The following is a 26,913-nucleotide window of genomic DNA, read 5'->3' as shown; positions in this document are numbered from 1 at the left end:
CTTGCTGATGATGTGAGGGATCTCAGGAAGAACTCTGGACACTAGCCTCTCGTGCAGCTTATTCTGTAGTCCAGAAACTCAGAGGAAGTGTCTGTTGTTCATCCTCTTATCTAGAATCCATTAAGAAATGCTGCATCCAATTATGATACCAAATTATCCATTGTGCTGAGTTTAATGTTTCTCAGACTTTCATAGACTGCAGTCATCGATACTAAACTCTATTATTGAGTCAAAGTTACCTCCTGTTATTTTAAATAGAACTGTGTTGGGGTTTTTGTAAGTGTAGAAATTAGACTGGGCATCACAGATATTTACCCACTTAGGTTCTGATAAAGCTATGGTACCATATTTGTCCATTTGTGGTCAAAAGACAACTAAAGAAGTAAATAATTCACAAAATACAGATTAATTTTTTTTTTAAATGTGGTTTCTTTTTCAGGAGTTATCTGAGAGCAGCCTATGCTGCTCAGTTCATGGCTAAAATAGGTTATGATTGAGACAGGTGTGTTGCCTAAAATAGGCTAGTTTGTGTGCATTAGTCTTGTAAATCTTAAGATCTGAGGTATATTTCTACTTGCCAGAAAACCTCCTTCATACTTTTTTATTTTGAAATATAGGTCAATCTCCAGAAGTTTTACATAGCTCAGGGTCATATTCTGCACTCAAATTAGTCCCCAAAAGAATCCGAAAGTCAAAGGTTTCTGTTAGGTTTAGCATCATAGCTGCTTGGCCATACCTTCGTTAGTTATTTTGTATCTGCTGTTCTGAAGTAATTCTAGTTCAGTCCAGCTGCATTTAGAAGAAATCAATAGCAGCTTTGACATGCTTACCCTTGCCATGCCATTAGTATAACAGCAGACTTGACCCTGCTGCCTGCATGTATGTGCCTGTGGCTCGTTGAAACAGACAGCATGTATCCTGAAGATGATTTTGGTGAATCGAGCAAATAACATTTCTTGCAGCAAGATAAATTCTGTTAACCTCTCATAACTTCTCATATGGCTTGCCATGTTTGTTTTACAGATTTCTGATGAAGACCAGTTGTGTTCTTTTCACTGCCTTTTTTCAATTAATTAAAAAAAAACCCAACCAAAACAAACCCAAGCTGAATTAGTTTTTTTGTTCTTACCATCCAAGTCATACTCTGAATCGTCTGGAAGCTGTCCTAAGCTGTGTGTTCACTAACAAAAGTAATACGTACTTATCGTGTCAACTAGTAGTTCTCCCAATGGAAAAAAACATGGACACAAAGCATGTCATTTATTTTCTGCAAAGAAGAGCTGGTAAGGTCAAACTTGACCTGGGGTAACAGCACTGAGTTTTGGAGCTAACTTCTGGGAAATGCTAAAAATGCCACTTAGCATTTTCACCACTTTACATTTTAGAACTGAACAACAGTTACACGTTAATTAGTCCTCTATGGAAAATACTACTTTCCAACCGCTACCTCCTCAGTACCTTTCTGGCAGTAGAAAATAAATCTCACATAGCTCTGAGACAGAGTAACAGCTGCAATGAAGATCTGATCTGGGAGAACATGGTGCAAAAATAAATCCAGGACATGGAAATGCAAAATGTAACCATCTTTATGCTACAAATCTGAAAGGAATGAATAAATGTTAGCAGATTTTGCAGGGTGACTTTACCAAAGAATACAAAATGTGCATCTGCTTTGACAGGCAGGTTCATGCTTAGCAAAAAAAGCTGAGACCAGTAAGACAATGCGTGGAAGGGCAATGGTTTGTCTGCCTGTCACTTGAGAAGTTGCACGGTTTCTGGTTTATTTAGCTGGTGATTAGCCAGGCTTACACTGCCTCCTACATGCTCCTTTGCCCAGCGCATTAGTTGTCAGGCCAGGCAGCTGGTTTCAGCCCAGCGTGCTCCTGCTCTAAATCCACATCCCTTTCACTTCTGTCCAGGCAGGAGAGGGTCCTCTCTATTCAAACCACCTTATGAAATTGTAATTAGTTCCCACTTAGGTCAATACAACCAGACTGCAGCACATCCCTAATCACTGCTGCCATGTTGTGCTTTTCTGCCTTCTCCCTCCACTGGCTCTGGCTCCCACTTGCTTGTCCCCTCTCCAGTTTGGGACACAGGACCCACAACCTTTTTCCACCTCGTCATCCCCCTTGGCCCCTGCCCGTGACACTTGTGATGCTAGAAGGTCTAGAAGGATGCCGGTAGGTTGGCTGCAGCTGCCTGCACTTCTTTTATGGAGTTAATTCATGCCATTTACACAGTCTGCCTGTGAGTAAGGACTTGGCTAGTCACCCAGCAGCATCTCCAGAGGGAGGAGATACCCTTACAGTGGAGTAGGGGCCAGCACAGCACACACACACGGAGGTTCCTTTGGCTCTGAGGTGGGGATTAGTGTGGGACAAAGACATCACTGCTGGTTCCTCTTGTCCTGTGCCCGAGCACAGCCTTGTGTCCCTGTGGCATGACTGTGGCCTCTGCTTGTGGTCTCAAACACACACTTCAAATGCAGCACACGCATAATCTGCATCCTTGAATCTATGTCAGTGTTCCAAGTTTAATTTTTTCCTTCTCTGTTTTGTGAAACATCTAAAAAACCCCTAAGTACTATAAAAATAATAACTATTCTTAGTTTATTTGGTGCATACGCTTTAGGAAAGTTGCCAGTATTCATGTACTCAGCTGCTTCTTATTCTCCACAAGATTACTCGCTCTTTGTCCTTATATACATAAATATTATTGCTGCCCCACTTCTCCTGCATCCTGCAAGACATGAATCTTTTAAAGTGCCTTGTCAGAGTGGAACTGGACAGACATGGAAAACCAGCTGGAAAATGGCCAAAATGAATGTGGTGGTAGATTGCTTTTCCAAGGGCTTGGCAGAAGGTCTCCCAGAAAAGGGCTGGAGGGAATGTAATGCTCTATGACTGCTCCCTGAGAGCACTTTGCATCTCGAGTGTTTGCCAATTTAAGTTGCATTGGAACTGGAGATGCAGATTTGTGGGGGTTTTCATCCCTCATCCTTCTGCAGTAATGTACGTAATGTAGATAAATAAAGGTTGTTCAAGTTAGAAGAAATAAAGATGAATCCTTTCCCTAAGTTGCAAAAAATAAAAAGGAAAAAGCAAAAAGTTTGGTTTCACCAAGAAATACTAGCCTTGACATTGTTAAGCCTGATTTGTTTGCAGTATCTTGGGCTGAGAGAGCAGATGGTGTAGAAGGCTGACCACTGACTGAAAACTGCCTGGATTTCTGCTCCTCAGTCAGAGCCACCAGCTTCAGCAGTGGCAGGATCTTTAAAAACATGAGTGTGAAATGAACTCTGGCACTTCTTCCACAAGGAATGATGAATGATTTAATACAGAGCATGAAAGATGTTTTTACCTCCAGGTTCAGTTATTGCAAGTCAGATGGCTGAGCTACATCAGATGATGGATTTCACAGGAAAGTGTTTTTTTGCTTGCAAAGGTCCTTAGTATTAGGAATTCATGGGGGGAGGTGTGGAATCAAAGCAGGCACAGATACTAACAACAAGTCATGCTTCATCTAAAGGGCAGCAGATTAGGGCTTCAACTGAAGGGCAGCAGCTGAGGAGAATGGACTCTTCTATAGCTTTGGAATGATCTAGATATATTTTGGTTTAAACTGCATGAAGGATGGTTTACTCAGCTCTCTGTGGGTTTTTTTTTTTTTTTTTTGAGCTATCAGTTGTAAAGAGATGGTAAAAAAATCATTCTGAAATCAAGCACAGCCGTACCTTCCCACTTTCCTCAATATCCCACAAATTTGTCAATGCAAGAATCAAAACCTTTCTCAAAATTGTTCCAGGTCTGTGTCTTCCTAAGAGCCTGCTTTAACATCTGCACTTTGTAGTAGCTTCAGAGGAGTTCAAATCAAAAGAGAAAAGCCTTTCTCTTGGGATAGTGTTTAATTCTGTTGACATTATCTCTAAAATCTGACAGTGGGGAAAGCTGTGAAATGCTCTGAATGTAAACCTCTGGCCACAGTCAAGGTTCTGGGAAAAAAAGCCAAAAGACTCCTGCGTGAAACTCTGTTTGTTATTGGGATGCTCTGGTGGGATTGATGAAACCTCTAAAAGTGTTTTTGCAAGGCATAGGGTGATCTTGACTAGCAGCTGCTTGACCTGTTGTGCGTGTAGAGCAGGAGTCATAATGTTATGCACAAGCCATGACTGCAGGCTTTAATGTACAAGTGAGAGGGTGTGCCCTGGAGTTCCTTCTGTGATTTAATTGATGCTGTGCAAATACAGTGGCTTCTAGGATGTATGTGCAGAGTCAGGCTCCAAACAGCATTATCTCATATGCTTTCAAGCTGTGTCTAGCCATCAGTCACCACACTGAGTGCCATTACTCAACGAGTGGAACAATCCCATACTTACCTTACTTTGGCCATTTTGTGTGTTCTTGAGCCTTTAAGTTATCTGCTTTCTCTTGCGGTCTGCACTGTGAGGTGAAATTCCGTAGCTCTGTTGCAGCTGGAATATTCCATTTTCGCTATTATTTACCTTCTCCTTTTGCTGCTCACTGGCCCGATAGTCACATTTCTACCAAGGAACATTGCTCAGGACCGTCAGAGCTTTTAATGACACTCTAAAATGGTAATTTTCAACATGTTTTGATACTTAGTATTTTTTAAAAGTACTAAACGCACCTTTAGAAATTTCAGGTATGTGGATTGTTATACAGTCTATGTGAATTTACTACTTCTTAGCAACCTTTCACAGAACCCAGAGAAATAACTGATGGGTACCAACAACCTACAGAAAACTAAAATGAGAATGAGACTGCTCCTTTGAGGTGAGAGATGAAGTAATAACCACTTTTCCAGTTCTGAATATAATATTCCATTTCTCCAGGATTTTTCTCCTGTTGCCTGTTGCATCTTGCAACACAAATAATCTTTTATCATGATTAGAACCTTCTTTGTCCAAGGTTGTACTTTTATACTTTTGTTTTCACATATTCTCAAGCCTTGGTTTTGTGTGTTCTTTGTTACCTTAGCAGCAGTAAAGTTCTGTTTAATCTTCCATGAAGATCTGGCATAATAATGAATCATCCTCACCATGAAATCTTTAGAAACTACCCTCTGTCTCCCATAAACTCACAGCTCCAACTCCAGCCTGCACCTCATGTAAACATGGAAAACTGCTCATAAATCATTTCAACAATGTTTTTAATTTATCACATTTCTTCTATTTAACTGTTTCTAGCATCTGGTCTTCAGGCCTCCACAACTGTAAAATAGAAATGGAGTTAAAGGCATGGCCTCGGGACATTAACCAGTGGCTGCTGCAGGATGGAGGATGATGGCCAGTCTTAACCTGCACAACACCTGGAAGCATGGAATTTCACATGGCAATATCTGATCGGTTTTACACTCCACAGAGTAGTAGTTCTCCTCTTAGAAGCCCTGTAAAGTAAGATACCAGTGCACAAGTTTTGAAATCTTCCACAACCCTAATACTTCTTTTTCCGAATTTTCTGGATTACTTCCATGGCAGAACTAGCTCTTTTGTGTGTGTGGAAACACCAGCAAAAGAGAGAAATGAAAAAGCTGTCTGGGTTCTCAGTGCCCATGCTACATCAAAGTTGAGACTGAGATGTTGTAGATGCAAGATTTTTAGCACAAAATATTATAAAATTACTTATAAAATTAAGAATTACAAGAAAATGAATTGAAATACGGCTTAAGATCATTCAAATTCTGTTTCAAAGTGTGTTTAAAAGGACACTTTATTTAATTTGCTGCATTTTTTTCTTCCAGGTAATGCTACTGAACTCTTTCAGACTCTGCTACAGTTATTTGCAGTGTCAAGGTTGACTCTGAGATGCAGGAGCATCCCAGTCTTCTGTTTAGTGAGAATGAAAGATATTCAGTGCCCTTCAGAATTAGACTTCACTACTTTTTTCTGGTTTGTTGAATGTGATAAATACATTAGAAGGCAAGAGTTGTTATTAATATTATAAATTAATGCTGTGAAACAATTGAATACAAACAGCTGTAGTAAGTTGCCCTAATTCTGCTTGCTTCATATAACAAGAGTATGGCCAAACTGGAATATTAAATACAGTATTTTTTAGTAGGGAGTAAATAGAGAAGTAATTGGTAGTAAGCATATCCACCTTTTCAAGAAAATTGAGAGTCCAACAGGAAAATATGTTGTCAGAAATAATCTCGCAGTGTGAAGGAAATTCATTGAATAAGGTAATGGGAATTTTCCAGCAAATTCCTATAATTATTCACCTATCAAGGAGTTCTAGCAAGTTGCTCAGAGCTACCTTACAAACCAACATAGAAAAAGTTTGCCTTCTTTGCTCCCTTTGACAGCCATTCAGTACCAATTAACCAGTAAACATTTATTGGTCGCTGGTTTATGGTTCCCACAGTAAGAGCTGCAGTCAAATGAAGACAGGAGCGCTGAAGCCAGAAAATCTTAACCTTTGTACTTAAGCGTACTCCGATGAAGTTTACTCTGTTTTCAGCAAGCACTCTCATGAAAGCAAAGCGATGCATTGTTATAAATCTTTGTAATACTGGTACCTGGATTCTCATTACAAGACTAGACTATATATTGCTGATCTTTTTGCTCCACTCCAGAGGACAGTGAAGTCAGTGGAAAGCCTTCCAGTGACTTCCACAAGACAAAAATCAAGCTCAAAATGAGCACTGAGTGCCCTGATTATCTTTTATGGCTCTTGCTAAGTAACTTCTGTGAGATCTGCAGGATTTCAAAATAAATGATCAATATGGAAATGTAAAGAAAGCTGTAAGGCCATATTTGGCAGTGAGGCGAGGTCCACGCTTAGTCTGGATGGTGGAAATTCACTGAGGGTGGGAGTGATGCAAAGGTGTGAAGGATGCTACACCATGCACTTCCCCATGGGGGTGAAATGGTGGGAAGGGAGTTTAGTCAGAGTTAATGAGTAACCATCTGGCTGCATGTAGGAAAGAAAGAGGATGAGGGTTACAACTATAGTAATGTGTATAAGGCTGCCAGTTACGTGGTTCTGAGTCCTTAAATAAAGACAGGATGTCTTCACAGACCCAAAAGCTGATGAGGGCAGTAGGGATTCCCCTCAGTCACTTGCAGATGAGCTGATTGATGAAGGGTTATTTGGGGTTATCTGCTTATTCTGTTGATTAATAACATCTGTTCCACAGCTGACAATACTGAGAACTGTATATCTCTACCAGGGAGTGAAAATAGTGCTGTTTTAACTCCTTTGAGACATATGGTCTCGGAGAATCCTCTTGTCCAGCGGCCCACCTCCCCTGCCTCATCCCTTTCGGCTGCCCTGACAGGAATGTCCCTGTGTGCCCTCTCCAACACGCCTTTCCGTCTCTTTGTGGCTCTAGATGGTGGCCAGGTGGGCTGGACCCAAGCCCAGTACTGCAGAGATGGTGGCTCCACGCAGGGTAGGAATGCAGAGAGCGGCCAGGTGGGACGAACTATCAGGGAGGAGAAGCCCTTGATGGCGGAAGGGATGAATTTAAGTGCGTTTGTTGTTCGTCATGAGCAAGGGCCACCTTGACCTGCAGGCAGCACACCTGGAGGGCGGCACAACCCCCTTCTCAGCCTCCCAAAAGCGAATGGTGCCACTTGGCAGCCCCAGGCGTTGGGGACAAGGCTGCCTGAGCCACGCAGACTGCCGGCTCGGCTCGGTTTTCCCGCCGAAGCACGACGAACAGCGCGCTGTCCCCCGCCCGGGGAGAACTACAGCGCCCGTCGGCCCCTGCGCGCCGCCCCCACCTTTCCCGCCTCTCGCCGTTATCGCTTGTCTCCTGTCAGCGAGGAGCCGGACTCGGCTTGCCTGCAAGGGTTTGCCGCCGCGGGGAAGGGGGTGCTGCAGCTGGCGGCCGCCCTCCGGGGGCGGCGGCGGGGCGGAGCGGGGCGGCCTCGTCCCCGTCCCCGTCCCCGTCCCCGTCCCGTGCGGGGGAGCGGCGCCTCCGCAGCCTCGCTGCCCCGTCCCGTCCGGTCCCGTCTCCGCGGTGGCAGCGCGGCATATGAGGTGAAGATGGTGATCCGCGTCTTCGTCGCCTCCTCCTCGGGCTCGGTGGCGGTAAGTGGGGGCGAGCGGCAGGGAGAGGAGCGGGGCGCGGGGCCGCCGCGGCCAGGGCTCAGCCTCCGGGGGCCGGAGGCAGCAGCGCGGAGCGAAGCTGCCTGGTGGCTGTCAGCCGCCCGCTCGCCGTCCCCGCAGTTGCGGAACCTGCCCTCAGCCCCCAGACCTCGCCCCGCACGCCGACACGGACCCGAGAGTCCGTGGGGCGCTGCGAAACGGAGCTCTGAATTTACCGGGGATGGGTGTGCAATAGGAGGGGGGGGAAAAGGTGACAATGACACCCCCTCCACCCTCCCGAAGGGCCACCAAAGCATAACTTGTTCCTCACTTGCCTCGGCAAAACGAGCTCCCCGTGGAACCTCTTCGTAGGGGACAAATGTTGTGTGTGTTTAAAGGGTCTTAAGGGTGATGAGCAGGGGCTGAACTTGCTTGCTTGGGAGGGGGGTGCATCGCCTTGGTGCAGGGGTGCAGGGCCCTGCGGCGGGCTGAGCCCGGTCAGGTGCCGTGCCTTGGTGCCTGCCAACTGCTGCGGGTTTAAGGAATAAATAAAAGGAGAGCCCGGAGACGCGCTTCAGGCCGGTAGCGCTTCTCTGCATTAACACGTACTCTGGAAAAGGCACAACTCCTTCCAAACTTGGCTTTGAAAGGCATGGCTGCGTCCTCTGCTTGACTGAAGTACTTGCAGCTTTCTCTTCTTGAATTCATTATGCCTGTGACCTGTGAATTCCCGTATTTTCACATAATGGGACATCTCTGATCTCTGTTGAGGCAATCTGAGCGTAAGCATTCTGGTGAATTTGTTCTTTAATGAGAAGCATCAGAAGGACTTAGATATAATTGCTGTTCTTTATGCTTCAGCAGTGAAGGCAGCGGCATTTTTTTCACTGCAGAAAGATATAGCACTGTATTTTCCCATTTGAAGGTTTATTGTGTGTTCACTTCCTTCAGCCTCTTACTGCATGATACTTGTTTTCAGTTCAGTGGCACGGTGACAGGTATGTGTTGTGATATGTTTTGGCAGGAATTGTTCAAAATGCTTAGTGGCAGCATTACAGCTAATAAAAACTAATTATCCATTTCAGCAGCCAACCAAGTAAACACAGAGCATCTTCAGAACTCCAAAATCCATGTTCATCAAGCATCCTTAATAGAAACATCTCCTTCACACGGGCAGTTGGTTCGTGCTGTCGTAGCTCAGTATTGCTAGGTTTAGTTTCTATTTCATGCCTCATAGCTTGAACAATAATGCATAGTTTCATACTTTACTTTTAAGGGGGTAAAGGGACACATACTTAATTAGCTTACCCATATCTCCTGTTCTGATCAGTCTGCAAATAGGTTATTGACGGGAGTTTTTTGATTCTCCCTTCTCCTTCCCCTGTCTCTGCCTGCAAGGTACATACCCTGTTCACAGCAGCAGTGTAACCCCCTTCACAATTTGTTAACCCACCAAACCAAATCTGAGGTTGACAAACAATTAAGTCACACATCAGTTCATTTGCTGGCTTTTTTTTCTGGGTTGAACAAAAAAAATTACATATAATATGGGTAACAGTTTGCACTCTGGTGACAGTAAACTTTCTTCATCTGGACAGCAGTTATGTCCAAGTACAGCCTAGTCAGAGAAGAATAGATAAACCTAGTGATTGACAGTACTATTACACAGGACCAGAGCTGTGACATGTCTTTTATACCAGTTTTTCTTCATCTATGTTACCACAGCATTTAGGAACCTTCCTGCCGTGCTCAGTGTTAACATCACCAAGGTGCTTTACTGTGTGTTTCGCAGGGGTTGTCCATAGATCATGGCCAAGTGATTGAGGAAAATGACAAAAAAAACGTCATCAGCTGGTTAAGTGGGAATCCACACATGGAGAAAAGAATGGTTAAGTGTATTGCACATTTCTAAACAGTTTTAAACTAAACATTAGTGAAAGGAAACTAAAAGTTTTTTGAGTCATACAATTCCTTGTTGTGTCCTCCACCCTTCAGCACAAACTACATCAGCTACTTTTTTAGGGATCCTGTGCAATTCATGAGACAGGATGATTTCCCCATCTAGAGAAATGAGTACCCCTTATAGATCCTACACTGTCTCCTGCTAAAAAGTGTCAGAATCCATGGTTTAATTTCAATCCATAGGTCAGCTTGAGTCAAATTGTAGGCTGGCTGCTTGTGAGAATGGATGTAGCTGACTGACATGAGTGTGTCCTGCTGTAATTGACCAAAAACTTACCTGTGTCATAATTGCTGATAAACTAAAAGCAGTGTCATGGTGACATGACTCACTTTCCTAATCTCAGTAGAGATATTTTGTTAAATTACTCTTTATCTTAAAGTGAAACCTCCATGTAGTCTGTAGAATAAGCTTTTGGGTTTGTGGTTACCTCACCAGCAGTACACAGTTCGAGCAGGGGCACTTCTCAGTCCTCTTTTCCTCTCTGTGCCTGGAATAAGACTGGTTTGAATTTGCAGAGAGGGAGGGGTGAAAGCAATTTCCTTAACTGGTGAAAGGGATGATATTACCTAGCAAATATAATGAGATAATGCTCTGTGGATGACTCCTTTTGAAATCTTCAGAATAGCCAGGTCAAATGGCTGAAGCATTCCTGAGAGATGGTGTAGTCAGCAAAAGCTTCAGTTTACAGAAATAGCACGTGCCATGGAAACTCCTGAAATGTTTATTGATCCTGATACTTGGCATAATTTATTTTGTGCTAAAGAAGATAAAAATGTGCAGTAGTCATACATAATTCTAAGAGTGCATAAAAATATGTTGGGGGTCATTCTGGAGAATGAGAAAAGGAAATAACACAGTGGGTGAGAAGAAGCCAAGAACAATACGAACCTTCCCTCCATTTGGTCTTGGACTTCTCCCTTCAGCATCTTTCTCACATCTGCAGGTTCTTAGACACCTGAAAGGTTATTGGTAGTAACTATTTTTGTTGTTTATTTAAAAATAAAACATGTAAATACAAATGCATCGTGTGTTAAAAGACCTCACAGATCCTAAAAACGGTTTGTTGCTTGAGTGGAAACATTCACCTGCAGTGTTAGGGAAGCAGGACGGTGGGTTTACCCTGTTGGGATGCTGTAGGCAGGTTCCAGAAACCTTCTTGTGGGACAGAAGAGAGGCCTTGTGTGTATGTGTACATTTTGAAATAGCCTCATGTTGTTTTAAGCATGCATTAGGCAGATCCAATTGAATCACAATGGGAAGCCTCTGAATAGGCAGGCAGGCATGTTTCTACAAGCCTTACTGTCTCCTACTTTTACTGACCTGGATTTCTGCTTGTTGGTAAGCTGTGTCTCGATTTCAAAGCACTCCTTTCTTTGTAGGACTGGGGAGGGAGGGTTTGCTACTCCTCCCTGATAAGGGCAATCAATGTTCTTTTGTGCGTAGGAGAAAAGCTATATTAAAATTAGCTGCTTACTTTTCTCCCTCAGCAGGAAATAGTTTATGTCCTTGTTCTTCACCAAAGGTGACTGTAATCTAATGTTTCATGTTTTCCAATCTATCAATAAAAAATTAGGCTTTTGCTACCCTACGATGTATTGACTCAGTTAAATGGTATTCAGTGTTTTAAAGCAGCTCTAATTGACAGGAAGCTGGTAGTATGAGCTAAGGAATTCTACACCTGGAATTCCTAGTTGTCTAGAAATGTCCAGAAGAGCCTCCAGCCTTCTCTAAGGAACGGGACCCGAGATCTGTTAAGGGGAATGTCATTGAAGGGCTGTCAAATAAGAGAGAAACTTCAAGCAACTGTCTCACTTGTCCTTTCTCCTCTGCAGTGATAACTTATCGACTTGGAGCTTCATCTCTGACTAGTGAGAGACATGAAACACTTTCCCATTCAGCTCTTTGCATGCTTAAATGATGTGAAACATGTCACTGAAATGAATTCCCTTTAGCATACAAGGGCAACTGCTGCTCAGCCACATTCTCCATGAGAACATGTTTAGAGGGACAGGATGGTTGGGGAGGAAAAGCAGCAACGCAAAGAGAACTGAGTTTTTTAAATGATCAAACCTTGCACTTTGATTCTTGTTACTGAAGAGGGTTGTGGGTGGTGGGTTTTTTTTTCTTTTATAAGGAAACTTGATAAGATAGGTGCAGTTATACTTCAGTTGTTTCTATAGCAAATATAGGGTTTATAGACTAAAGTTCCGCCTTTAAGCATATTATGGAGGTTGAACAAGTTGTAATTTTTGTTTCTTGGGAGGACTTTAAATCACAGTGTAAAATATCAGCATGTCAGAATAATTACAGTTATGTTTGTTTGGTTCATGTGCTGTTGGATAATGTAATGAGGACAAATACAATGCTAACATTCCTAAGGCTAAGCTTGTCTCCTAGCGATAATGATGAATTTCAACTCCACCCTCTCTTGTACAAACTCATAACTCAAGAGTGCTCATAGCACTTCTCAGAAAGAATGTGCTTGTTGTTGAGAGGTGTGGAATAAACTAATTTATAATACATCACTTCCAGAATATCCATCTAAGCGGGGGGGGGGGGGGGGGGGGGTGAAGGGAGGGGAGGTTGCACCTCTGCACCCCGGAAGCTCAACAATCAAAACTGGAAGTGATTTGGTTGCTACAGTTGCCTTTTGTGAAAAATGTATTAGTTATGGCAGTCATTTGGAGGGTTCCACAGCCTGTTGTATGGGATTTATGGAAATTCAGCTACTTATGATATTAAGCTTTGCAAATTATAAACAACGTCATGGGGTTTTTTTAACATTAGATGTTTCTAAAAATCAGATCAGAGCAGCAGGTAAGTCAGCTTTTCAGAAACAGCACTTTAATCTTTACAGTTAGAAGTGATTCAGCACTATTTATGTGGGAAAGAACAGTATTTTAAATGCATAACCACAGTGTTGTCTAACATCTGTCAGCATGCTGAGGATATACCTGTTGAATTGGATCTTCAAGGCCTGATCTATGAATCTCACATGATCATCATACTGTGCCACTTGGTCAAGATGGTGGTGCTTCTGGTGGTGCACCTGCAGAGTAGTGCTGTAGCAAAAGCAGCAATACAGAAAGAAAAAAGTTGGATCCTTGTTCAGTCACAGGACACATTGTGTATCTGTGTCTTGGGCATTAGCAAGTATTTCATGCCCACAGGAGATCTGAGGACTGTCTAGATCTAGTCACTTTGACTGACAATTATTTCCCTCATCCTTCCCGAAGTTTCCTGTTGTCAGGTGGCTCACATTCATCTCTGCTGGCTTTTGTCAGCTCCTTTTGCAGGGCTCCTGTGGGAGAGAGACTTGCTCTTGAGTTCTGCAAAGCAGGGAGGTCAGCGCTGAAGGCTTTAGCTGTTTTTCACCCTGAGGACCCTCTGTGGATCTAGCATTCAAGTCTGTTTTCCAGAAGTCGAAATTCTAGTTACATCCTCCTGTGGCATGAGCTAAGAGGATCTGAAGAGTGCTTCAGATAACTTAAAGGAGCATGTTCAGGAGGGAGGCAGGTAAGAACCCTAGGCCAAAGGATACAGGTGGATTTAGTTCATCTGTTTGTGGTATTCAGTAGTTAACTGTTGCACCATTCCTGTGTGCTCTAGTGCTTTTCAAATATTTACACTACTTCTTGGCAGATAGATTGTCAGAAATAATACTACATTGAAGAACACACTTTAGACTACAGTGTCATGAGCAATGTGGACCAGTGCTGACCTTTGACTATGATTGTAGATGTAATAGAACTTCAAAGGAGGTATTGTTCTCCTGAGTTTCTGAAGACCGTTTGAAGTGTGTTTTGACTCTCCATTTACTGACCTGCTTTGTATGGGCATATGATGTCTCTAACAACTATGCAGTAAGATATTCATTACAGATTGAGCCCTCCATTTTGAATATATTCACATGGTTTGAAAAGAACCAGATAAGTAATAAAAGGCAACTTCTTAAAATGACGTTCCCCCCTCCTTGGTTTTCTATAAAGTATAGCAGTGTCAAAGTGCAAGTCCATGAATGGACATCCTTCACAGATGGTGGCCTATTCTCCTTCATCTTCCACCCGTATCATTAAAGCCTGGAAGTTAATTTTCATAATCCTGGTTGTAGTGTCAGTGAACACAGGAGGTCACATATAACTGAATTTGTTTACATTAATGGAAAACAGCAGACACTAACTTGCATGCAATTTAATGACTTTTGGATTACTTTCACTTTCCATGTTTAGTAAAACAAATTAATTTGGGCACATAACTCACCTGTCCGCGTTCTAGAGAGGAGGAAAAGCAGATGCTATTCTTTGGTTATTCCCATTTTGTTGTACATCAAGCTACCACTTTTACAGCAGTCATTGTGACACTGTTCTGTGCTAACATTGCTCCTGCAGAGACAACTCTGCCAGGGGGGCAAGGCAGGCACCTCTCTTGCTGTAACCCACTGCATCACTGCAGCTGCTTCAGTGCTGCTGAACTGGAGCTCTTGATACCAGCAACTTTCATCTGGTGAATTCAGGTTGAAAGCGGTATGTTTTCCATGGGCAGTCGACCCCAGTCTTGGTGTCTGGTTTCTTGTAACCACAAAGACTAGTTGAGAGACAATGAACTGAGTTGTAGTTTGTTTGGGCATCACAGAACTTTTCCTAAAACTTGTTCAGCTATTTTTCTGTAAACCTAGGTCAGATACTCACTTCCTTTCTGGACTGTCTTTCAAGAAGTCTTACTTTGGCACTAGACCTTCAGGGTATCTGGGATTTTTCCCTTTCTTTAAATTTAGTGTCTTTGGAAAGAGAGGTGTTAAAAAAGCCTGTTGGGTTCAATTCAGTACTGGACTAATGCAAATCTTGTGATCTGCAGACTCACTAAGATGTGGTCTATCATAGTAAATAGTAAAATGCAATCCAAAGCTTATTCAAATTAGCAAAATTTGATCAACCAACTCTGCTTTCATCCAAGCCAGGTAGCTTCCATGCTTGCCATTAAACCTAAATGTTGTCTCATGTGTGTGAAAACTTCAGGACTTCATTGTGTATTGTTCTAAGTGTTTTTATTCATGTACATAGACTGTACAAGGCTGCCAGCACCAACTTGGAACTGCTTGAGTACTGTCTGCAAACATAACATCCTCATTAGTAATAAGGGGAGATGAACCCCAGGATATGATCTTCAAACTAAATTGAGAGACCTAGATTGTTGGTAGAATGGTTGTATTAGACTCCTAAGCCTCCGCCCTTGTGCAAACCATGGCAAGCAAGTACCAGTTGCATGACTGACAGGCCACATTCTAAGCAAGAAAAAAATCCTGAATTACCACCATTCCAGTGACACAGTGAGGCTAGAAACAAACAGCTCTTGCAAAGTTATGTCTGATTTCTATTCCTGAATACTTACCCATTTTTAAAATTGAAGGATCTATAGATAATATTCAAGCAGCAGTGGAAGCATATCAGTAAATGTGAAAGCATACTAGTCAAAGGCCTAACAGTACCAAAGCTCAGAAAGCAAAGCAGGACAGTGTAATGGAACAATATCCTGCATGAGTTGCCTTTCTTAGTACTTGTAAGAGCTTAAAAAAAATCCTATATGCTGATAGCTTGAATATTCTGGTTTTAATAGTCTTGTCAAAGTTGAAGTGTATTTTGAGTAAGTCCATTCCACTTGCTACATGAATGCTTTTGATTTTAATTAAAGCAAAATCTAAATCTAGAATGCAGCATATTTCAGTTGACCTGTGTTAGACACTGTTCTGTACATCTTCCAATATAATTATTCTATAGATTTTTAGCAAAAGTGGAAAATACAGAAGAAATTAGGAGTGGAGGAAAACTAGTCAGCATTTAAGGAAGTTCCTTATTATATAAAGTCAGGGTCAGTCTTATCTTTAGCAATCTAAGTTCAGTTTGGAGATAAATAATTGTCACAGAGCTGGTAACCAAGACTGTATTGTTTTACTAGCAAATACACTAGGGGCAACAGTTTCCTCACCTGCAGCCACAAGCACTGGGCTCCTAAGGGAGGCTCTCCACAATAAAATACTGCAATCCTTATCCTGTTTGCAGTGTGAAAGCTTGATAAGAAGAGTAAAGAATACAAGTCCTGTAGTCCTTGGAGTCTATTCTTAGTTGAAATCTGTGTCCAGAACCATGATCAAATACCAGCTAAATGTTTGGTACATTTTACAAAAGATAGTAACATTTTACAGGTCCCTTAGGTTGGTGAATTTCCTTCTTGGCAAGGTGAGGGGAAACACAGAGGCAGAGGTATTGTTTCTTACTCATGGCTGTCCATGGAAACAATCTGTGGTTAGTTGCAATTGCTGGGAAGAGTTTCTGAGTTCCTCAGTAGCCATGAGGTTGTTTGCTTCCATCCTCTCTCCTCAGGTTTGTATATTCTTTAGTCAGGACACAGTGGATGAGGAGATGGAGTCAATTCAGAAGCCTAAGTCACTGTTGACTCATTTCAGTAGGACACATGTGAGTGTGACGTGATCTTTCAAGGAGCAACTTAAACTTGCTGATGAACATCAGGTGCAACAGGGAAGAAGTGACTGAGGTACAAACATAATGCCAGCAACTGATTTAACCTAGTTTGTCTCATAGCAAGAAATCATGGATACAAAGCCTGCTTTCTGGTCTTTAGGCATCCCTCTGAAATATTTGAGGTGAAATCTTTTAATACTTCTGTTCAAGGTGGTGTCAGTCCTTTATCACCACTCTGAAGACACTGAGTCTGAAAGCACATGGATATCCTTCTTTTGGTGTGATAAGAACCATAGCATTGAAGAACCTTCTTTAAAAAGTTACTGCTATCTCATTAATGGGGGAGATGAGAAAAAACAACTGTCTCTTGCAACAGTAGACAGGCTTATTAGGTCTAAATTTAATATTGTACTTCACTGTAGAGTAATTGAATTGGCATGGAGGAAGGGTACCGTTTTGCTAGCTGATTGATGAAGAGAAAGTCCTAGGAGATGAAGGCTGTTCAGTGACTTGTAACAGCATGCCCTTCTGTCACTGCCTGTCTCCCTTGGGTAGGACAGAGCTTATCTTAACAGCAAAGAGTTCCAGGATTTGTTGCTGATTTTGCTTTACCTCTGGATAAATCCCCACCATGCATCATAAAATATGCAAGATGTTTCTCATTTTACTGGAAGGGATAAACTTGAAGTTAATGACCAGAAATGACTCTTGCAAATATGCAAAACAACCCTTTGTTTGGACATATATGCTTTTTTGCATATACATATATACACTATATCAATATCTGTGTATGTTCCCTAACCTTGGAATAACCAACATATGCCAGTTGTCCTGTTCATGGTAAAAACAAATCACTGATTTTCACATCCCCAGAAGAGAAACAAAGGTAACATCCTGGTGCCTCAACATTGGTTGCTCCATTTAATGTCAGCATCTGATGGGGTCCTATCAGAAAATGACTGATTTGAACACCTGGACCTTATGGCATTGTAAACATGGATGCCTGTCATCTGTGTAAGTTAGTGCTAAAACCATAGAATAAGAGAATGGCTTGGGTGGTAGGGGACCTTAAAAAGAAACACCTGATTTTGAGCCCCCTGCCATGGGATACCCTCCACTAGACAAGGTTGTGTTTCTGTGTTTCTCAGAGAAAGGCAAGTGAATTAGTCTTCACTTGAAATAAAGCTTCCTTTGATCTGATGAACAATAGAGCATCATCAACTAAATCCTGTCATTACTTTGCTGCAGGGTTAGTGAAATTATCCCCATCTAATCTGAAAGAAACACAGTTCAAGTACGCATTAAACCTTTGATCTGGATCTGCATCTCCTAAGGTCAGAAGCATCTCTAATTGAGTGATCTGGTATGTTTATATAGAAGCAGAGGCAGGAGTGGCATTTGAAGGATTTGGATACATCAAATTCTTCAGTAGTAACCTGCTAGGAAGTTGAAATCAGTTAGAAAGGAGATACAAAATTGGTTTTTGATCAAAGACAGCTGCCTTTGAAGGCCTGATGTGCAATCAGTCCCTTCCTGCTCAATGAGTCTGGCTTCCCTGCAGCAAGGCTTATTTTCTAGTAAAGGTTCCCACCATTGGGCTCCAGGAGAATCTGAAAAATCTGTGGGTTTTACTCAGCATACCTTTGGCTATGTGGAGATGGCTCCTGCTGTCCTTGCAGGAGTCATGTCTGCACTTAATGGGGTAATAATCAGATTGCTGCAGTGTTTGGGGCTGCAGAAGACTGAAAGTAGTAATTTGCACATAGAGCTGCAAGAACACACAAGTTACACAGAAATAGTTGCAGTTGTTCAAAGAGAAACAACACTGACCTTTGTTAACAAAGTTAGAAGCCTCATTCTGCTCTCAGTTGAGTCAAAGGTAATTCTGTTATTGATCTGAATAATAGCAGTGGCAGTCAGCCCTAGTTTAGAGAATGGCATCAACAAAATCCATCACCTTAGCCTTATAAAAACATACTGATAGAACATTGCAGTCATAAGTCCAGTTTTATCTGAAATTTGACATTTGACTGAAGCTGAAAATGTGTTTTTCTGTTGCTATTTAATATACTGCTGGGAAAAGCCTGTAAATATCTGCTAAAACTTAGCACAAGTTCTGAATGACTAGTGCTGCCATTACTGCTGTTATTTTAAACCATATTATCAGGAGTGTGCACACCTATAGTTGGCAGAATGACACATCTGTGCAGTGTGGATAAAACAGTGAAGATATTGACAGCTTTATTTCACAAACTTGTTTTTCAGTCTTTGTAGTGTTTTCGAATCATATCATCTTTGATCCCTCAGGATAAGAAAACAAAGAAACAAATGCAAGTGCAGTCCTTCTTAGGGAAAGGCTGGATGTTTTTTCCAAGGGGTCTTACCATTCTCTCAGATTCATGAAAGGATAACCGTAGTCACATGGGAGAAATATGGATGTGACCTTGTGGTTATATGGGAACAGCATTCTGATCTTGGAGCCAGCCTTAATGTGTCTTTGGAAGTCTACCATGCTGGCAGGAGATGCTGCTGCATGTGGCATCTTACAGCTCCCCTTTCTTCATCAAACAGTTCTTGATTCAGAAACAGCTGGAACTGCAGTTGTGTGTAACTGGGTGTTGGGCTGTGGGTCCTGACTGACAAAATATAAAGGGTGCAGCATCATGGGTAAGGTAGGAGATGGCCAGCAGAACCTGCATCTTGAGCTAACAGAACTGAGACACCACCCCAACAAAGCAAGGACAATTACTTATGTGTCTCATGGGCTGCCAAGTGTTTTTATCCATTCTAATAGATAAGTATTCCTATGCCACTGGGTTTGATGCTTAAAGCTAATGAGACACAAGAAATATGACCTATTTTTTTAGTGCCAAAAATTCTCTTTTATGTATCACTTGCAGTAATTACAGAAAGTATAGCTGGGGGTGCTTTATTGTAACAAAACAGTGTGACTGATAAATACATAGAATTCACACTCTGCTGACTCACCATGCCACAAAGGTAAATGTGTTTTCATCTTAAGTTTAGGTGATAAACATGTTATATAATACAAAGTGTATGCAAATCTCATTGAGGGATTTTTTTTAAACTCTTCTGGCAGAATTCAGAATAGAACTATTTCAGTTGGAAGGGAACTACAACAACCATCTAGTCCAACTGCTTGACAAGACATGAGAGCATGCTAAGGGCTTTGTCCAGATGACCAACGGGCTTGGGGTATCAAGCACCTCTCTAGAAAGTCTGGTCCTAGAAGTATTTGACCTCCCTCACAGTAAAGAAGTGCTTCCTAACATGAAGTCCAAACATCCCCCGCTGCTTCAAACCATTCCAAGGTGTTCTGTCATTGGATACCAGGCAGAAGAGATCAGCATTTCCCTTCCTCCCAGGAAACTCTGAAGATCAGTGAGGTCTCCCATCAGGTTCTTTCTTCCCAAATTAGACAACCCCAAAGCCCTTAACTGCTCCTCATAGGACTTCCCTTCCAGCCCTTTCACTAGCTTTGTTGCCTTCCTCTGGACTTTCTTAAATGGTGAAGCCTAGAACTGCACACACTTCTCCAGGTGAGGCCAGAGAAGCTTTGAATACATTGGGATAATCACCTTTTTACCAGCTGGTTATGCTGTGTTTGATGCACCCCAGGATGCAGTTTGCTCTCTTAGCTGCCAGGGCACACTGCTGACTCTCAGTATTACAGCATTTAATTACTTTCCCAAAGCCAGCTTAGAAAGCTGCTCTCTTCAGTGCCATTTCAGTAAGCTTTAAACATTTTCCAAACACCGTATGCATCTTAAGAAAATAAAAGGAACATAGTTAATCTGTTTTTCTTCTCTCCACAAAATAGTATTTTTACTGGGTCAGCTTGATTCACGTTAAAGTGACATCTCAAGTCTGCAGCTTTTCTCCTACAGCAGCATTGACTTCCATGTGGAAGACAGCAAACTGTTCCTCACCCTCCTAACTCTGCAGGAGGAACTGTGAGATTGAAAGGTCCATCTTCTGTTCCTCACTGCAGAACCAAGGACTGAGTTTCCAATAGTTCAGAACTTGACAGTTCTCAACTACCTTACTCAACTAGGACTTTACTGAGAAGCAAAGTATGTTCTTCAGAGCCAAGTAACTTACAGAAATAAAAAAAAGCAAACTTATAACATGGAGAACAAAGAACAACAAGGATTTAATTAGGAGATAGCTTTAGAGCAGCTGAACTAATAAGAGTTGCAGTTATCATGCTTGTATTTATGTGTGGTATACATTTTGAAAAAGAAGATAGATGTTGCTTATCGAAAAGGTTTTTTTCATGATGTAAAATACTTGCTATAAATATGTCATTTCGACAAAAGAGAGAAGTATGAGGAGGAGTTCAATGTAGAATGCTAAACAGGAGACTTAAATTATTCTCTGGCAACTTCAGGAGGTTTCTGTTGAAAAATGCACAGAAATAACACTTCAACTACTCTATTGAATTACTGAAACATATGGTAAGTTACAAACAAAAACATCTATCAGTTGCAAGAAGTTAGCTGCTAGCCAGTGTTTGGGTTGTTAGTTTTTTGACATGAGCTGTTCTGCTCCTACAAGGTGGTTCCATCCCATTGTTGTTCAGACCCAGGCAGTAGCAGAGCACCTGAAACCCCTCACTCACCCCTCCCAGGGGAGGGTGATCAAAGCCCCCTTGGGCTGGGATAAGGGAAGTTACTGATATAGCACCACAAAATAGGAACAACAGAACTCATGGTAGAACACACACATGCTGCGATAACACTGGGTACTTACCAACATGACAAGCAGCAACACAGAACACCTCACCCTGAGACCACCCTGACTGCATTAGGACTGCCCTTGAGCCTGATCCCCTTTTATGGGTGTGTGATGTCATGTGGTGTGGAAAACAACAACAACTCTCACCTGTGCTGGTTGCTTGGGAAAGTTAACTCTGTCCAGGCTGGAAGCAGGACACATCAGAAGTTCTTGAGAGTATGCTTTATGAATCCCTGGTATCTTCCAGTCTGCTCAAAGTTTCTCTTCCCTTTTGTGCTAGCCACTAGGATCCTCAACCTCATTTAAAAAAAAAACAAAAACAACTCCTAGCATGTTCTAATGATCTGGAAGCTTCTTGCCTTACTGCTGGCTAAGAAATTTTTAAAACCAGACCAAATTACCAGCTTGCTCTGGTAATTTGCCCTCTATTTTTTTAGAAGCCCAACTGAAGAAGAACCAGTATGCCATCCTGGTGCCCTCCCAAGAACATACGTATATCCAGGAAAGATTCTGTAAGCAAAAATATGATTTCAAGTGTGTATTTTTTCAAATACAAAGGCAAAAGTTTTCAAGATAGTGTAATTCTACAGAATGAGGCTCTTGTTGTAGGTAGGTTGGTAGGCTTTGCAAGCTTCCCTACTAGAAAAACCAGCATCTTGACCTTCATCTGGCAGTCACCTGCTGCTTCCCAGGCTAGGCTTGGGATCCTCTTACTACATTTCTCACTCAGTCCTCTGGCTGCTAGTCTGTCAGGGTCCCTCTGATTTGGAACTGCCTGCCTATCCACTCAGTTGGACTTCCAAGTTTGGGTTCAGTCCCTGTTCCAAAGTTTCAGTTTGGTTTAGCCTTTTTTTTTTTTTTAAATTTATTTCCACAAGCAGTGCAGTTTTTTGTTTATTTGTGTTTCACACTGATGCAATGGAACATCATTAATTAGAAGATAAATCCCGATTCAATGGTATTCTTATTCTTTTGATGGGAAGTAATGAGCCACGATTTGGGTCTCATAGCATCTGTTTTTCTCCAGTCCATCAGAGACTCACATGTAAATGGATTTTCGACACCGTAGGAACATGTTGTTCCTACTGCAAGAAGAAAATGATGATAGAATTACTTACTTCATTTGTGTACATCATTGGCAATTCTTGGTTTTTTTCCTGAAATACAGAATAGATCAAAGGAAGTAGACTTAGGGGTGACTTTAGAGGCTTTCTCAGCTGCACATAGCTCTAAGGCACCCTGCATAGCACTGCCTGTAGCTGATACTTTTGTAGGACCTTCTCTTTTTCCTTTCTTGGTCTTCCCCTTTTTATGTTTGTTCCATTTCTGTCTATCCTTTTCCCTTTATGCTTACTGAAATAATACCAAGTAACCCCCCTGAGCAAACTCCCATCAGCTTTTGTTTTGTGCAGACATAGATGTATTTGTACTTCCTAAAGATTCCTTCAGGTTTCTGAGTGTTACCTTGTTGCACATAGACCAATGGTTTCTTACAAACTATATTAAATAAGAAACGTTTCCCTTCAGCTTGTAATAGGCATACATGCACAGAAATAGATTCAAATGCATTTTTTCATAGTGCAACACCTGGTGAGGAAAATACAAGCTTAGCTGGCATTGGGCATGGAGCAGTTTACTGTCTTCTGTACACTTACTGAAAAATAAAATAATATGTTTTCCTTTGCTGACTGCTTGTGATTAGGAGTCTTTTAGAAACAAACCTGGCTCAAATTTTACTTGCATTGCTTAGATACTGGGGTCCATCAAAGATACCATACAGATCATGCACAGAGGTAAAGGTGTACAGAGTGCCTTGCTAAGGAGTGGCTCAGCAGCGACCTGCAAACTTACTTTGTGTGAAGCTGAACAGATTGCCCTCCCAGTTCAATGGAGTATTTCATGTGGTGTGTCCTTAATTGTGTCTCTGTAGGCAAAAAGAAGAGTGTGGCTAGCAGGAGACCAGGGCAGTGCAGGCTGCATGTTGCCACTCATCAGGGTCTGTTCTATTTCTTTTGAGTTTGAAACGTTCTGTCCCCAGTTTTTAGGATATTGGAACTTTTCTTTTTTGGAGGATGAAGTGTTGAGGGTGTTGTAAGCTATTTGGAGGTCTGTTTTGAGGAGACTGTACTTACCACATATAATGTATTTATTCTTTTATCACATGTAATGCAGTATTTGCTATGGCAAGTAGCCACGTACTTTACCTTTGAGAATAGTTTCGTAATGGTGATTTTATTTTTTTTCAAATTCCTTCTTTATTACCCTCCTTCAACTCACTACAGCTTCTCATTTCCTTTTTGCCTATGTACATAGCTGAGTTATATTTTCCTGTGCCAAGAACAATGAATTAATCATATGAACCTTTTTAAAGGTCTTTCAATAGCACTGGCATCTCTGTGCAGTAAGAATTGCCAGGGGTCACTTGTGTGCTCCTTTGCTAAGCCAGGCAAAGAAAGAGAAATTTGGCAGGAAACCTGTCACTACAGGTTCCAAACGTAACAGTACCACCAGGATTTGCATGTCAGTCTTGGTGAATGTGTGAAATTGTTTTTAATTGCATCTGAATTAAACCAGAAACACAGTAGAAACCTGAAGCTTATAGCATGTTTGTGAGAGGCTTTGCCTCCACCTTGCAGCTTGCTTTTCTAAGGTATGTGTAGGCTAACACTGTTGCAAGTTCTGTTGGTCTGATGTGGTTGGGGCTTGCATCTCTTCGCTACAGCGTAGTTTCTCCTTACTGCCTGGGAGTGTCTGTTGAGCCTCATCTGTATGAGAAGCGGAGATTAGAAATCCTCTGCAGCAACTATATGACATCTGCAATTTACACTGCAGCCATCCCTTGGGTTATGTTTGCATGACTTGTGAAGGCAGAGGCTCCCATCTGATATTTTCAGCTGTGGGAGTGAGCTGGAGCTTGTGTTTATATAACACAATAGTGTTTATGCAGTTCGTATTTCAAATACCTGTAGCTGGTCATGGGTCAGCGTCTGCTGAGCCATTTTCTTTGGTGTGGTTTTGCTACTGATATAAACTGATGAGACTGTGGTGCTGACATTATTGATGCTCTTTCCCTTGTTCCCCCGATTCCTGCATTATGCTTGTGCAAGGAAAGCTGCAGGAGCTTCTTGGCAGGAGGGAGGAACATTGTGTTGTCTCGGTGACAGCCAGTGGTGAGATCTGCTTAGCTGTATCATCAGACTGCACCTGAAAGCTGCCCCTGCCAAATGCAGTACATTCAGTTTTCAGCTGAATCAGTGACATGGCTGCTGCAGTTCTGGAGTAAGGGCAGAGGTCAGGAAGGAGTAACTAGATTGAAAGAGAGAGAAGGGAACCAGCAGGACCATCTGTATCTTTAGATGCACAGGTCTAAGTAGACATATGCCAGCCTGTGAAAACAAGGCTTTGAGGTGGACTTGGGCATGCATTCCAGCTTGGGGTTTTTTTCAGTGTCAGACTTCTAAAATGTGTTTGTGTTTGACAAGTCAGCTTAGAAGATGCTCATCACAAAGCCTTGTTTTCAGCATCTGTGTTCTGAGTGGTTTTTAGGGGGGATGAGATTTTGTGTTAGGAAGCAGAGAATTTGGGATCTGCCTGCAATCAGTTAAGGACAGTTGAGGTTAGGCCTTTGGTCCCTTCAGTGCCAGGATGAAGAGGCTGTGAGCCAGCCAGTGCTACACATGCTGCTCACCAGCCTGAATGTCACCCGCAGTCACTCCTTCCCCTTGCAGGCAGTAGGACTGAAGCCCAGGGAATGGCTTATCCTCAGAAGGTGGGTGAGGGTCAGAGTCCACATCAGAAGATGGCCTGGTGCCAGCCAGGACAGAGTTCGCGTTCCCAAGGAGCCAGCACAGGTGAGCTGAGTTGTTGTTTCCCATACCCCGTGCCCTCAGGTCCCCATAAAAGGGGTCAGGCAGGGAGGGGCAGCTTAGGGATGGGCTGGGTGCAGGTAGTGCCTCTGGTTGCTTGGTAAGAGGGTTGTGTTATTGCCCTTTGTGTGTTGTGGGGTCTGTGTTGCTGTGCCCCCCCTCCCTGTGCTGTGCCAGCAGACTGCCCTTGCCCCAACCTGTGGGGGGTCCTGTCTGCTTCTCCCCATCCTGTAGGAGTGTTGCCCAGAATGAGGGGCAATGCTGCCTGGCTGTTCCTGGGGCTGAACTGTGACAGAAGACCAGTCTCCTAGGTCAGCTCTGTGGGCACCAGGCACTGAGATTGTGAAGAGATTTGAAGTGGAAAACCTGCCTGCTCTGTCCCATTTATGTTAACTGGGCTAATGGAATAAGGCTGTGAAGTTCTATTTAATTATGTTTATTTCACAGTGCCTATTAATACTGCTACTTGAGTCATCTATACTACAGTAGAAGTAATACTCATTTATCTTATCTGGGTTAGATAAATCTTGTACTAGTGAGAGCTTTGCAGTGTATTTAATATCTTAGCTAAAATGGTATAGCATAATGACATACTGCTGCTGTTTAGTAATGGAAAGACCACATGATATGTTCTCTTGGTTCAGCAGCTGCCAGTAGGCAAGTCTTTCTAGTTCAGAAGGTCTTCTGCAAACAGTTTCAGGAAACATTATGGGGGAAGAAGAAAATTGTGATCTCTAGTTGTGTTGGAAGTGATGAGAAGCTTCCAGGGAATTTTGGATAGAGGCTGTGATCTGATTTTGCTAGACTTATGGTCTAACATGGGCATGCTTTATGATCTTTATTCTACTGTTAAACGAGCAATGAGATCTATCTTTTTACCAGAGATCACTGTTCAGTTTAGCTGGGAGATCTGTTCCCCCATATTACTTGTGTGGGAGACAGCAGTCTTGTAGCAGAAGAGTTTTTAGTCTAGCCAAAGATATAAAAAGTGGCTGGAAGTGAGGCAAATTCTGAACAGAAGCAAACAAATTTAAGTGATGGCAACATTTTACAAAGGCTGGCAGGTTCTCTTGTTATCAGTTCAGGGGGGAAAAAAATCTAAGGAAATGATTTATTCCTATAAGGAATTATTTCAGGGATGCTGAAAGTTAGAGCAGATAATCCCAGTAGTCCCTCCTGGCCTGAGGATGTCTTTGAAGTATTTCTCCAAAGCAGTATCCTCCTGTTACCTGAGCAAATCAGTATGAAGAAATGAAAACTAGGGAAGAAAGCCAGGATACTTCAGTTGAGAGACTCTTTTTTTAAAAAAAAAAATGGGCAAGTGATTAGCAGTTCTGTATGTCAAAAATGGGTATCCTATTTTCCTGTTGTTTAATTCTAAGAATGAAACCAGTTTCAAATCCTGTGATAAAATGGAGATGTGTCTGGGCGATTTTTCCTGCCTTGCTTTTGTGAATAGAAACATACACAACAGTAAAACCAATCCCAGAGAAATGATATTCAGAAAACATTCTGTCAAAAATATGGGAGACAATCATCATAATATGAGACCAGACTATTAGCCCTACTAGATTTTTTCAGCACTATGTTAAAGATAGAGTAGGATCATATTGGAGATGTGGATTTTGTTTCAAAGTCAGTGTTGCTGCTTCATAAGAAGAGGCATTTCCTGTTTGTAGTTGTATTTATGGCTAATGCTCTCTCATGAATGTAAGGAGGTTTAAAAAAAAGTAATCAAAATTGAACTTCTTGTTTGAGATAATTAGGATGCATATGGAAGCTACAGTTGCTAT

The 26,913-nt window shown here is 42.1% G+C and overlaps 1 protein-coding gene across 1 annotated transcript in view; it reads left to right on the top strand.

The window, feature by feature from the left end:
• Positions 1-8,015: 8,015 nt before the first annotated feature.
• SH3BGRL2 (SH3 domain binding glutamate rich protein like 2) overlaps positions 8,016-26,913 on the top strand; it is a gene marked incomplete at its 5' end in the record, with an annotated part of 41,622 nt that continues 22,724 nt past the window's right edge. The window contains one exon of the mRNA XM_084261390.1: positions 8,016-8,060. Within this exon, the coding sequence (XP_084117516.1) occupies positions 8,016-8,060 (45 nt within the window). The remainder of the gene's footprint in view (positions 8,061-26,913) is intronic.

The sequence above is a fragment of the Gallinula chloropus genome (genome assembly GCF_964237585.1).
Source record: "Gallinula chloropus genome assembly, chromosome: 3".
NCBI classification, from domain to species: Eukaryota; Metazoa; Chordata; class Aves; order Gruiformes; family Rallidae; genus Gallinula; species Gallinula chloropus.
Note: the sequence above shows the minus strand (reverse complement) of the source record. Positions and strands in the feature narration are given on the sequence as shown.